This window comes from Cololabis saira, chromosome 6 (assembly GCF_033807715.1).
Source record: "Cololabis saira isolate AMF1-May2022 chromosome 6, fColSai1.1, whole genome shotgun sequence".
NCBI lineage: Eukaryota > Metazoa > Chordata > Actinopteri > Beloniformes > Belonidae > Cololabis > Cololabis saira.
In genome coordinates, this window is record NC_084592.1 from 43,105,201 (window position 1) to 43,120,200 (window position 15,000).

Consider the following 15,000-nt stretch of genomic DNA (forward strand, 5'->3'; position numbering starts at 1 on the left):
ATTACATGTTTATAACACAAAGGGTGGGTCTTTTCAGTTATTTACTAATTTATAATATTTTCATAACATGTTTATAACACAAAGGGGGGGGGGTCTTTTCAGTTATTTACTAATTTATAATATTTTTATAACATGTTTATAACACAAAGGGGGTGTCTTTTCAGTTATTTACTAATTTATAATATTTTTATAACATGTTTATAACACAAAGGGGGGTCTTTTCAGTTATTTACTAATTTATAACATGTTTATAACACATTTATTACATGTTTATGGGACAATACGGTATATATATACGGTATATATATATATATATATATATAATCCACCTCAATTAACCTCAGACAGCACTTAAAGCTAAGGACGCTGAATTTGAGTGACCAACGGGTAAATGAAAATGCCATCAGTCCTGTATGTACATGTATTTTATTATGTTAAATAATGTTTTATAATAATGTTTTATAATTTTCGTTTTATGGCCGCTTTTAAACTACCTCCGTCATATTTGAACAATATACACGAAGAAGACCAACTTCCGGTTGAAAGACCAGCCTGCTTAACAAATCTGGACCCCAAGAAAACTTCAGTGGGCAAAGTTTGTCTAGTTACATCCACAAGAAGTAACAATCGTAATATACGTTCCCTGTTTCAAAATGATATAACCACCAACCCTTATGTTGTTGCTTACTGGTCTGGTTTTGGTGATGACTTAAATTGGAAGAACATCTGGACTCTTCCATACAAATACCTTCTTACAAATAAAGTGAGGGAAATCTCTTTTAAAATGTTACATAAGTATTACCCTGCTAATCATTATCTTCTTAAATTCAAAAGAGATATTTGTGTTGACTGTTCGTCGTGTGAAATGTCCCCTGAAACACTGGTACACCTGTTTTGGCAATGTCCCTACACTAACAAATTCTGGAAAGATGTATCCCGATTTATTATAGATAAAATTGACTCTGAATTCACTCTGTATTGGAAAAATATTGTTTGGTTTCATCAGTAATGAAAGAAACAAATCTAGAGAATCTTTTGTAATCAATTTAATAATTATTCCTGCAAAGTTTAATATTCATAAATCCAAATTCAGTCATTCAAAACCCCTTTTTTTAATTTTTGAGAATGAAACCAAACAATACTTGAGTTCCATCTCTGATTCAAATAACAAAAAAGCTGTCAAAACTGTTAATTTATGCTCTCAATTTAATGTGTTTGTTTAAAAATCCCCCTGGCTCCTGTGTTGTTGTACTTTTATGTATTAATGACTGTTTTGTATGTCTGTCTGTTTATGTTTTTTGTAATATGAGAACTATTCAATAAAGCTTGTAAAAAAAAAAAAAAAAAAAAAGACCAACTTCCGGTATTGACTTCCGGTCTGGACCTCCGGTATGCATTGGTTTTGTTTTTTATTTGAGTAATACTCTTTATATGTTATAATTCAACGTGAAATTGCATAATGTGAAGTTTTGTTGTAAGTTTTTGTTGTAAGTAAAAAGCATGATTTTTAACATTTAAACAATAAAAATAGATAAAAATCAGTAGTTAAAGTTTTTCCCTGTATCCTCTGACTAACCTTTTATTTATAACTGTCTTGACCTTTCCTTATTATATATGTTTTATTCTCCTGTTTTATTTATTTATGTATTTATTTTATTCTCTATTTATTTACTTACTCATCTTTATTATAATTATTATTATAATTATAATTATTATTATTATTATTATTATTATTATTATTATTATTATTATTATTATTATTAATATGTCTGTCACCTCCATTATCTATATTATGACTTCTCCATCATTGTATGTGCTGTTCCACACTATTGTTGGTGTTTGTATAGTAAAATTTGCTAATAAAGTTTAAAAAAAAAAGTGTATTTTTATTTTTTAAACTGATTTTTTAAACTCCTTTTTTCGTTTTACTTATTCTTTAGATTTCATTTTTAATCATTTAGCACAAATTATTTTACATTTCTGTATAAAAGCCAATTTTATTTTATAACGTTTTTCATTTTTAACGTCGATCTTTTATACCAAACTACACTTTTACATTTTGCATAACGCATAGCGCCTTTGCTTGTTATATTTACATAAGATCAGTTATTAATAAATTAGGGTATTTATTCATGTTTTTGTCCTTCTGCCGTAACCTTCACTCATTATGTTTATGATTATGTTACCACGTGTACTTGTGCACCATCTGCTGGACATTCTGCAGTACTACTACTCCAATAAATCACAACATTCAAACATGCACCATAGGGAACTGAGTTCTGGACAGCTATTAAATAAAAAATAATATATATTTATCTCCAATTAAATACACTTTTTATTTTTTTAGAAAGACATAAGCCTGAATTTATCTGTATACATTTTTCATCATATTTTTATCTATTTTTATTGTTTAAATGTTAAAAATCATGCTTTTTACTTATGTTTAATGTCTTTGTAAAAATCTATTGTTCTTCTTTCTTTCTTTTTTGTTAAAATTTTTAATAAATTCATGTTTTAATGTCTGTAAAGCACTTGTACTATACAAATAAACTTGCCTTGCCTTATGTGTATTGCTATGCGTGTGCATGTGTATATAGGTATGTATATATAGATAGGTGTGTGCACATAGGGTATAGATTTATTTTATAGATTAATTTATTTTCTGTACATCCATGAATTTCTTTACAAGGATTCTATATGTTCAAAATGTGTGTCTGATGCATGTGTGTATATCTGTTTTGTATATAGATGCATAGATTAATACACAGCAAATTTGGGAGTGTTAATTCAACTCCTAGGGAGTTAAATTCAACACCTTGAAAGTGTCTATATTGGTCCACTCTAAATTGGGTTAAAATAACACTTTTTAAAATGTTAAACGGTTAACACTGTGACAGAGTTGAAACAACTCTCAATGGTTGAAATTTAACACAAGTAAGTGTTGAATTTACGCAACACTAGTGTGTAGTGTCAAATCGTGTGTTGTTTTTACACTGAAAAAGGTTAAAATTATACTAACACTATGGAAAGTGTTACATATTACTCAACCTTTTTTGGTTTATTTTATTTTGAAAGTACTTCTCTGAGTCCCCAAAACAATACATGCCACTGGAATTTACAAAGTGTTAACGTTGCCATTCTTTAAACAACGGTAAAAAGGTTTTGACTTGTTTGGAATGAATCAATAAATGAAAATGAAAATTAAATTAAATTTTAAATCATTTAATGACTCAGCAGTCAAGGTCTTTAACACTGAAACCATCCAGTTCTGTTTTTTGTTTGCTAATAAACGGACTTGTGACTTGTAAATGTGATCAAATTGAGATGTTTTGTGAAGAACCATGAAAATTATAGCTGTTTAGTAACATATGACAAGATAGTAAAGGGTTTAGGGCAGAAAATTAACATTATTTTTAAAGGAAACGTGTTAAGAGGTTAAAGCGATACTCGCTGACTAACAAAAAGCCACTTAAATCATTTATTATTGATCGATACACAACATTCTGACATCGAAGATAGAATTATGTGATCAAAGTTATGTGTGTCCTTTCTTTGTCTAAATCAAGCTATTGGTAACAATCTAGTTGAGGATTAGGCCCAATCTCAATACACCCCCTACTTTCTACCACTACCCCTAAAAAAGAAGGGACAGATTTTAGGGCACTTGAAATCTTTCCAGGTTCCTGTCCCAATACTCCCCCTACCGCTTGTTTTCATCCCTACACCTAATCAGGAACCTGAGAGCCAAAAGCTGTTTTAATTTCCGCTGTAGCACTGTTAATATGCCACTTTATTAAGTTTTAATATTTTTTCAGGCGTAAAAGTAACCGTTAAGATCCCCAACCTGGGCTCAGTTTATCCAAATAACACCTGTTAAGAAATTTGATCTGATGTTTTCGGCGATCAGAAGAGCCGCCGGTCTGGAGCAGCAGCAGCCGGAGTACAGACGTGATCGCCGGGTCAACCTGCGCCGTCGCTAATAGATGAAATCTACGCCTGTTAAGAAATTTGCTCTGCCTTCCTGCCGGCTCCAGAGCTGATTTATGGGTCCGCGTTAAATCGACCCAGAGCCTACGGCGTAGGGTACGGCCTACGGCGCGCGTCGCCGCGTAACATCGACGCAGAGCCTACGGCGTAGGCTCTGCGTTGGTGTAACGCGGATCAGCCTTTATTCTGGCGTGATCTTCGCAACAACGAGCAAACGAGTGATTATGTACATTCACTGAGTGAATATTATGAAAGTAAAATATATATTTCTCGCTAGAAATGTAATCAAAACGCATATTTATGCAGAAACTAACTCAAAATATTGATTTTATTCACTAAAAAATAAGAAATGTCCGCCATGTTTTTTTTTTTTGATTCAGTCCGCAAATGACGACGAAAAGCATTCTGGGAAATTTTTCTGGCCCTAGATCAACTAGTGAGCATCTGAAATCCCTTGCTCCGTAGGGACAGATTCATAGCCACTACACTAGTTTTCTCCACTCCCCCTAGGTGAAAAGAGGAATTGGGACACCACTACCCTCACGGGAACGCGCAAAATTTAGGGGTAGTGATGAAAAGTAGGGGTAGGGGGTGTATTGGGACAGGGCCTTAATGTTTATAATCACTAGTTGAGGATTAAACTGGAGTTCCAGAGAAATCCAAGTAAACATGTCGATTATTGAGTGAGGTGCGTTCGACTCCGCGACGCTAGGTGGCGCCACACGCACTTTCACGTTGGTGTTTTTCTTGTACAATTAGTAAACAAGCATGAAGAAGGACAACATGCAGCAGCTCTGTAAATGTTTACCTTATTGTTTGTGTATATGTCTCTTGTTCATCATACCTCCCAAAATATGTTCTATTTTCTTATCTTGTATTGTATTTCCTCCACTAGTAGTTTGTATAAATGTGTGTTCTTGTTTATAAATTGTGTTCAATAAAAAAAAAAAAAAAAGCTCTGTAAATGTAGTTTAGTTTATTGTTTTGCACAGTTTTAAAAATATACAGGAAATTTCAAATATAAATACTATAGGTGCAGAAAGAGGCAAAAAACCCAATGGGCTTAGTTGAAGCCTCCACCGAAGATATTAAAATTTCATGTGTTATAAAGAACACAAGATTAACATACAAAAACAAAAAGTATAACTACACAAAAGTGATGGCAAACTAATAATGCAATATATAGATAATAATAGAGAATAAAGACAAAAAAATAAGTGTGTGTGAGTGTGCATGGGATATTATATACCGTAACTTATATTACTTATATTGACTCCTGAGCAAATAAGACGGTACATGTCACTATGAGTGAAACACAAAAAAAAAACAAAAAGAACATGGATACATGTACAACATTACGTTGGGAAAACAGTTACAAAACAGCAGTCAAGTTCCTTCAAACGTCTTTTGTAACATTTCAAAGAGGAAGAGTCTTTGCCAAGTGGGAAAAATCATTCCACAATTTAGTCCCTAAATCTCACCGAAAATTGACCTCTGCAAGTGAGAAACTAAGCTGATCATGTTGCAGGTAAGATAACAAAACCACTCTCTTCTTCTGTTACCGTGACTGTTATTATTCCCGCGGTGTCGTCACTTCCGGAAGGGCAGGGTCCCGGGGCCGTCAGTAGCTCGGCTAAGCGTTGGACCGTATTATCTGGCACTAAAAACTCCATCTCAAGAGCTTCGGCCTGGTTTGTACGGAAGAGTATTAGGGCCAGGCAGGAGAAAAAAAATAATATTTTAGAGGAGGAAGATTTTTTTTTTTCATTATGCACTTCGAGAAAAAAGTCGAAATGTCGAGAAAAAAGTCGAAATGTCGAGATTAATGTTGAAGTACAATTTCGAGAAAAAAGTCGAAATGTTGAGAAACACACACTAAACGTACACACCAGTTTTATTTCATTGTATTTGTTATTTACTGTTTAATTGTGTACCGTTTACTGAAGCGTACTCTTAAGTTAAATACTCATGATCTTGGAACACTAGTGATGGATAAGCCCTGAATGCAGGCATTGTGACGTAGAATTGTCAAATTGGTCTGATTCACTGCACGAGTTGTTACAGATTACTTTTGTAATACTGTATTTGACCCGGTCTTTGTACGTTTTGACTAGGGATGGGGCGATACGGGTAACTCACGATTCAATACTGTGGCGATATGTGGCCCACGATAATGATAATATCACGATATTCGGTATATTGTAAGAAATTTCAACGATATATCACGATATATGTGACTGAAAAAGAAAACAAAAAAAACGTCTGTAGTTATGCACTTATTCAATGCCAAAACTTCATACAATGTACAAAGAAAGTGTGTTTGCATAGTACCTCACTGCCCCTAGGCTTGTAAATGTAAACACTGAACCGCTGGACAAATTAAAGTGCATGAACAATAGTGCGGTGACAACCGCATGAATCCATTATGTGTGTTGTAATAAAATATCGATATTTGCTGTCAGTTGATTATTTATTTATTTTTTTAACACTTTATTTATAGAAATTTTCAGATTACAATACATAAAATAAGAGAAAAATAGACAATAACCATTACATAAACAATAATACAGAATACAATAAAAGACCAGTGACGCAGACCTGTAAAATTAAAATAAATAATAAAAAAAAATAAAATAAAAAAAAAAAAAAAAATAAAATAAAATAAGGGGGCAAAGGTCACATTGGTACCATCTGTTACACTGTAAAGCTGACTATCTTACCAGGGAGGTGCATAAACAAGGTAAGCGGGTAAAGAGAGCATCAGTGGTCTTTCATATGCTCTAGCACAGGACTCCATATCTTGGAGAACTTCAGGGGATTACCAGAGAGTTCGTATCTCAGTCTTTCAACATGCAGAATGCTTATGAGTTCCCTCTGCCAAGTCTCAAACTTGGGAGCTAAATCGGACTTCCACAGTTTCAGGATACATCTCTTAGCAATCATCATACCATGAGTCAAAGCAGTACGTATGTTCCAGTCCAGGTTTTTCAGAGTATTGGAGTGTCCTAACAAGGCAGTTACAGGGTCAGGTGTTACAATTATGTTGAAGGCAGAGGAAAACCATTGGAAAATGAGAGACCAAAAGTTGTGTAATTTCTGGCAGGTCCAGAAAAGATGTGCAAGAGAACCTTCTGCTGCATTACATCTATAACACAGTGGAGAGAGATTAGGGAAAATTTTGTTCAATCTGGTTTTAGAGTAATGTAATCTATGGACTATCTTGTACTGAATCAGTTGGAGCCTAGCATTAATCGAGCAAGATTTAATGTTAGTTAATACTTCCTCCCATGATTCATCCTCGATCTCCTGTCAGTTGATTATTCATTGCGACAGACAGCGCAACAATATATTGCAGTATCGATTTTTTTCCCCACCACTAGTTTTGACCATATAGAAACTAAATTCTTGCCATTGTAAGGATGAGATGTACCTGCTGTACTCTACTGCCCTTACTTTTTAACAACTTGTGCTTTTTATTATTTTACCTCTTTTATCATTTTATTAGTTATTTACTGTTTAATTGTGTCTTGCCGCTTTAAATTTAGCTTTAAATTTCTTGCCCTCTCTTTACACTGGAAGACCTCCACCACTCCCGTTGCCAGAAAAAGGCCCAAAATATAACAAAAGACACTTCACACCCCGGACACTCGCCGTTTGAACTGCTGCAATATGGGAGGAGATACAGACTCATGAAAACGAGGACAAACAGACTCAAACACAGCTTTTATCCAACAGCAATAACCACCCTTAACAAAAACAGAAGCTAATGTGCAATTGTCAAAGGGGTGGTTCTTAAAGTTATGGTAATAAAATAACCCAAGTCCCCAAGGAAATACTTTTCAGTTCTTCGAGGGTGAGCAGTACTTAATGACCCACAAACACAACAAGTGCAGCAACAAACATTCATTGTGCAAAGAATGTTAACATAAAATCAAGGGTGGGGAAAATGTTTCTTAAAATGGCCAATCCTAAAAAGGCAAGGGTTAAAAACAAACAGTCAAAGTCAATCCATTCAGGGGCTCACTGTCTTATTCAAAGACTGTCCTCTAGCGCCCCCTCTTGAATCCACAGCAGTCAGGGCCACGCCATCAGGAACCCCTCTGCTACACACCTCCAGTCGACACTCTTTGACTCTGGAGCAAAGAAGAATAGACAGCAATCTGCCCTACAACCACAGGATTTTTCGTTTGGCTATCACGAAGTGGTTCGGCTTGCAACAGCCAGTGTATTGGTTGGAGAAACTCACAGCTTTTAGGCAGAAGTTCCTACTTCTGCCACTAGCATGCAAAGGCCTCCAATACACTGCTGCATCCGCTTTCCGGTCCGCCCGGGTCCGCCGGGGGCTCCCCCAACAAGCTGGGCCCCCGTGGGCCTCTGTCCGTCAGTCCATCCTCTCCAGCTTGAATGTCTCTCTCCAAATATCTAGGGGGAAGGGAACCCTCCCCTGGTTCACCATTGGTCTAGGGGGGCCAGCCTGCAGTAGTTCATTGGCCGGTGCAGCTGTCAGTCAAGATCTAGTTCCTGCCTTAATAATGTTCAGCTGTGTCTAATCAACTCAAAAGGTGATTGCATGTCAAACTCAAAACACAGAAAAAGTTACATTTCAAACAATAACAGTAACTAAACAAAGCAACAAAAACATGCATGCAAGTAAAATGTTTAACACAATTCCAAAACAATAAATAAATATACAATTAAACACAGCATGGCACTCAGCATGAGACAATAACAATAACAAAAATGATTGTATGCTAATGAAGGTTCTTGTAGGGTCCGTGTCTAGAGATATATATATATTTATTTTATTTGTTTATATTTTAAATTACATTTTATTGGATTATTTTTCAGTTATTTTATTTTCTTATTTAAGATGCGCTGACTGGAGAGCACTTTTAATTTTGTTTTACATAGTTATAATGACAATAAAGAACTATCTATCTATCTAAATGTCGATGTAAAGCACTTTGAATTACCTTGTGTTGAATTGTGCTATACAAATAAACCTGCCTTGCCTTGCCTTAAACTCTCAGAGACGTTTGTGGGAACGTGCAGCGACGCCCGCCTGGGCGACTATTTCTGCTGATGGTCTCCCGGCAGGGCAAAGGTTCAGATTTACTCCTCTTCTGTCCTTTCAGTTTCTTCCGCGGCCCGGCATTCTTGCCAGACACTGGGTGTCCAGTTGCCACTAGTTATTTCTACGCTGATACCCCCCCTAATATCCTCACACACTGGGCTGGAGCAGCCGCCTTCAGTCAGCCCTCAGAAATAGCCCTGGGGCCGGTTGGGGGGGGGGCTGGGCTGGCTGCAGACCCCACCGGAGGTTTCCAAGGGAGTCATGTGGATGACTTTTGTCCTCCCATAACACCGACACAGATTCACGAGAGGAGAGGAGCTCCAGTAACAACAGCAACAAGCCGGGCAGAGCAGCGACACAGACGGACCACTTCCACCCCGGGTCGTCACATGCGCCTGCTGTGATTGGAAGACGACGTCAAACCGAGCAGGGGGGGGAATCCAGCCGCCGGGTGGCCGTTCACTCCTGACACCATGAAGCTGAGCGTTGCCTTGTTTTTTGCAGGGCTCTTCGGGGCTCTGGCCACCGTCTTCATCCTGCTCTCCTTTGGAACCGACTACTGGCTGCTGGCGTCGGAGAGCTGCCCGCCGAACCTCACCGGATCCCTGGGGCCCGATGGAAAAGCTGTGGAGGTGGGTGGTGGTCGGAGGGGATCAGGTCCCAGCTGAGGAGCTTTTATAGATATATAACACCAGCTACGAGTAGAAATGTTCATATTTATATCCTCTACAGGACTGTCTCGGAAAATTTGAATATTGTGATTTTCTGTAATGCAATTACAAAAACAAAAATGTCATACATTCTGGATTTATTACAAATCAACTGAAATATTGCAAGCCTTTTTATTATTTTAATATTGCTGATTATGGCTTACAGCTTAACCCTTGTACTGTCTTTGGGTCAAGGGAGGGTGAAGGGAGAAAAGAAGGAATGAAGGAAGAGAAAAAAGATGGAAGGAAGGAAAGAAAGAAGTAAGGAAGAAAGGAGAAAAGAAGGAAGAAAGTAGGAAAGGGAGTAAGGAAGGGAGGAAAGAAAGAAAGAAGGGAGAAAAGATGGAAGGAAAGAAGGGAGAAAGAAAGGAAGGAAAGAAGGGAGAAAAGGAAAGAAGGAAGTAGGAAAGGGAGTAAGGAAGGGAGGAAAGAAAGAAGGAAGGGAGAAAGGAAGGAAAGAAGGAAGGAAAAGCAAAGAAGGTAATAAAGGAACGAATGATGGAAGGGAGGTAGGAAGAAAAAAGAGTAAAGGAGGGTAAAAAATGAGGAAAAGAGGAAAGGAAGAAGGAAGGAGAGAGCAGGGGGAAAGAAGGATAGAAGAATTGGGTCATTTTGACCCAAAGACAGTACAAGGGTTAAGAAAACTCAAATATCCTATCTCAAAAATGTTGAAGATTCTGGGGAATCTTAATCTTAAACTGTAAGCTATATTTAGCAATATTAAAATAATAAAAGTTTGCAATATTTCAGTTGGTTTGTAATTAATCCAGAATGTATGACATTTTTGTTTTTTTAATTGCATTAAAGAAAATAAAGAACTTTATCACAATATTCTAATTTTCTGAGACAGTCCTGTATAATCTAGTATCTAAGAATAGTTTGACGTACGGCCAAATGACCAACATTAAACAGTCTTTTGTGAAGTCTGAGCTGCTGAAACTAATCAAATCCGTGCTAAATGGGATCAGTTGCTCCAATTACTCCGTCAGCAGCCGGAGTGCAGGGTTGGAGAGGCGCGTCTGCAACAACCGCTGCATGTAACAGGACTCGGGCGGGCAGATATGCTGCAGCTATGCCGCCGCTATGCAGCGATCGCAGCGATCCCAGCATTAGTCTACCATGTGCGGTGGGGATACAAACAGCAGTTCTCCCAGAGGAGCAGATATTAAATATCACGGAGAGGGGGGGACATATTTAGCTGCTCAGAGTGGACACCGACACCAACACCGAGACAGGACGGGCCAATAAAACAAAAGTAGTACTGCACTACGCTTGGTTCAGTCACTTACAGTACAGAACTTTAATTTTGTCACAGTCAAAGCTGCCAAAGATCCGTCATCTCTGGATGTTCACCAATCAGCGAGAACCTCGTACTCGGACAAATAAAAAGGAAACACTTATATCTGAAACAAGGATTCATAACATGGCTGAATTTAGCTTTGGGAACCTTCCACGTCCGAGATTCCTCCGGTCCTACACATCCAGTCGGGACCAAACCAGACCCGTCTCAGGTTGAGGCTGAATCACTCAGCGTCACCTTTGACCCGATTGAGCAGCTGCTCATCCTGCAGCCGCCTCACGTCTTGCAACCACTTTTAAGGGCTGAATTAAAGCTTGATTTACCAAAAAAGAGACCATGTTCACCCAACTGGGCACTGGAACTGGTTTGGTGGAAAAGGGGTAGCAGTTTGGTTCCATGCACATCTAAATCAAATTATTGCCAACAATCTAGCTCAGGATTAAACTGGACTTTCCCAGATATCCAAGTATTCATGCGCAAGAAGACCATTGATTAAAGAGGGAATGCGCATGACGTCACAGATGCCACTTCACAGCGGGTTACGCCCACTGAGTGGCAGAAAGACTGAGTGGCAGCGTAAACTTTCAGTTTGAGCAACTGGAAAACATCTAAAATGGGAAAGAGCTGTTGTACGATCGACTGTACTCATAGATTTAGCAAGAAATCGGAGTTATCGTTTTACAGACTGCCGAAAAATAAGCTTAAGAGAGACAAATGGATCGCTGCAATTCACAGAAACAACTGGATTCCAGGCACCGAAACGTGGATTTGCGGTTCCCATTTTGTACCAAATGAAAAATGAAATGAAATACCAGGTGATGTTGGATTTTTGGGTAGCTAACGTTAAACGGCCTAATCATACAGTTCGGTGTCCTCATCGCTTTAATTTCGCCAACAAATCCTACCTTGAAGTCGGACCAAGCGCCAAGACTTTTGTATGCGTTTAAGCTTTGCTTCGTGTATTTCCCCGGCGTAGAAATGAAGTACATATAAATATCAGGAAACTGGATTCGTGGCCAAATATTAATGTCCATGGACCACTGGTTCTTGGTAACTGTACCAAATATTAATGTCCATGGACCACTGGTTCTTGGGGTAACTGTACGGGTCACTGTCAAGTCCAACTGCCTTTAGTTTAAGCCGATAATCGGCTGTTATCCCGTCTTCTCCACTAGTTGCAGCCATTTTTGCCAGTTGGATGTTTTGCCACTCGAGTAAAGCGTGAATTATGGTTCTGCGTCAAACCAACGCAGAGCACACGCTGTCGCCGTGACGCCGTCGTGAACCCTTCGGATTTCTCCGTCACTCCATTTTGCCGCGGTGCAGTACCCCCCATGACCGCTAATTCACGATCTTTTACTGAATGATTTATCCAACTCTTTCCGGTCACAGTGATTCAAAGAAATAAGGATAACTATTGTGCAAAAAAACAAAACAAAAAAAATCACACATACACGAAGAAAAGAGCGCTGAAAGTTCACGACTGCTTCAAACCGGAAACCGGAAATGTATTGCTACCAAGCGAACCAATCACAGCCCTCTCCGTCTGCGTGTGGTCTGCGTCACCTCGACGAGTAGTTACAATTTTGGCGAGGTGCACGTCAGTGACGGCGTCAGTGACAGCGTCAGTGACGGCGTGTGGTCTGCGTCGACGCGTACCACACGCCGTAGGCACGGCGTCGTTTTGACGCAGAACCATAACTCAAACTTTAGCGGGCTGGTCCAGTGGGGAAGTGACGTCAATGCATTCCCTCTATTGAGTGAGGAGCGTTCAACTCCGCAACACTAGGTGGCGCCACATGTACTTTCACGTTGGCGTTCTTCCAGTTCCTCCTTTGTTGTTCGTCTTCTTCTCCTACTGTGTTGATATTCTGGCTTTCGTGGTGTTGTCATTTCCTGAACGTGGGGTCCCGGGGGGTCAGTAGCTCGGCTAAGCGTGGGCTGGCATCAGAGTGCGAAATACGGGGGGGTTCGGACCCCCCCGATTAACTCTTGAGCCCCCTTGAAGGACTCAAAAGCCAAATTTAGGGGGGGTCTCAATGTTGTCAAAAAAATAAATAAATTAGGCTATATAATATAATATGATAATTTGATTGTCACTTATGGTCAATTAAATATGTTTAAGACATCGCCATATCAAGTATTCACAATTCAAAACTTTTATTGGTTTAACACAAGTCCTGCACCTTTATGTATGCAAATTAGCCATGTGCGCCAGCACAGCGCAACGAGGCTTTTCCGCAGTTAATAACACGGACAGCCAGGCGCGCAACAGGTTGCGCGAAGAAAGCCTGTCTGCACTCCTGTTTGTGACCTCAACGGACCTCCTCTGGACAAATTGGACCCGGTTCCATTTGTCAGAAGCGGGATTAAAGCAGGACATCGCCTCTCTTCTTCCTGGAAACCAGGACGGAAAGCACAAGAAGTCGAGAAATGTCCCACCCCCCCCACAAAAAAAACAAACAAACAAAAAAAACTCACTGGGTGTATATATGTATGTGTATGCGTATGTATGCATATATATATATATATATGTATATATATTAAATATAGTAACAATGCACATATATATGCCTTAGGTTTTTACCAGCATGGTATTAACCATTAATATGTGTGCAGACTAGGTAAAAAAAAAAGAGAGAAAAAGGCACATTTGGTCTATTTTAACTTAAGGTAAGAGGCCAGCCTGCTTAATATGGCCTGAACCCACCTGAGAGCTAATGTTTTTTTTTAATTATTGTTATTATTATTTTGCGTTATGTCCTGTTATGAGTGTGATTTGTGAATGTGTAAGCTGCGTGAACCCACCTGTTGAGAGCCATCATATTTTTTTTTAATTTTGCGTGATGACCTGTTATGAGTGGAATTTGTGAATGTGTTCACACAGCTGTGCTAAAACATAATTTCCTGGATGGTTACATAACGTTAAATAATGAGTCATCATTGTGCAGGCTGAGGATCTGTTTAAGTGCACTGATTGCACATCTCCGATAGTGGCATTTGTTGTTATTACTGTTATTTGAATGCACAATTCATTTTTATTGTATTTTTTTTTATTTATCTAAAAAAATACATCAGCCTATTTTATTTGTTTATTCGTTTCTGCAATGCACTGGTCGTGCGCCAGTGTCTTATACCTGGTATTTATTCATTAAGTGCACTAGTGTGGTGCCAATTAATGTCTTTTATTTATTTTAATTATCGGATTTAATTTGTAAATAACATTCTGCATCGTAATGCACAATTTTGCTTCCTGTTAATAAAACAACGTGCATCTAAAATGGTTAAAAGTGTGGGTGTATTTGTCTTAGGCTATAGTAGGCTGATTGTATTGGTTTGTATTGGTTTATTGTATGTATTGTATGTTTAAAAAAAAAAAAACGCGAGTTAGGGACCCCCCCAAATATGGATGGGTATTTCGCACACTGGTTGGCATACATGCCGGAATAACTCGGATTAAGACAAATTATCTGGCTTCAGTTTGGTTCGACTACAGCCCGGTTAAGGTGTAAATATGGCTTTTAAAAAGTCGATATTGGTCGGATTAAGGCAGCAATTCTACTTTCTGTGAGTGCATGTAAACGTACTGACTGTTGCACCTTGTTCTTTTCTCCTTCCTGACTTCAGCATGGAGACGCGACGCTACACGGGGTCGCCGTCGGGGAGCTTTACCACGAAGGCTTCTTCTGGAAGTGCTCCGTCAAAGACGTTGTGGACGACGACGAGAACCTGCTGTTGAAGTTCTGGTTCAGTAAGCGAGCCGCCTGGTTTCAGCGTGACGCTGGCTTTATTCTGCTTCTTTTGAACTAACCCCAGAGACCGAGTGAGGAGATCTACGGTGGCCGAGACCCGCGATTGCTGAAAATTAAAGAAACGCTGCAAATAAAAATAGACGCCGCTGCAAATAAAATAAACGCTTTGCAAATAAA

The 15,000-nt window shown here is 38.6% G+C and overlaps 1 protein-coding gene across 1 annotated transcript in view; it reads left to right on the forward strand.

Moving 5' to 3' along the window:
• Window positions 1-9,345: 9,345 nt before the first annotated feature.
• tmem182a (transmembrane protein 182a) overlaps window positions 9,346-15,000 on the forward strand; it is a 17,832-nt gene continuing 12,177 nt past the window's right edge. Inside the window, exons 1-2 of the mRNA XM_061724165.1 lie at window positions 9,346-9,693; window positions 14,699-14,822. Of these exons, the coding sequence (XP_061580149.1) occupies window positions 9,535-9,693; window positions 14,699-14,822 (283 nt within the window). The 5' untranslated portion in view covers window positions 9,346-9,534. The remainder of the gene's footprint in view (window positions 9,694-14,698; window positions 14,823-15,000) is intronic.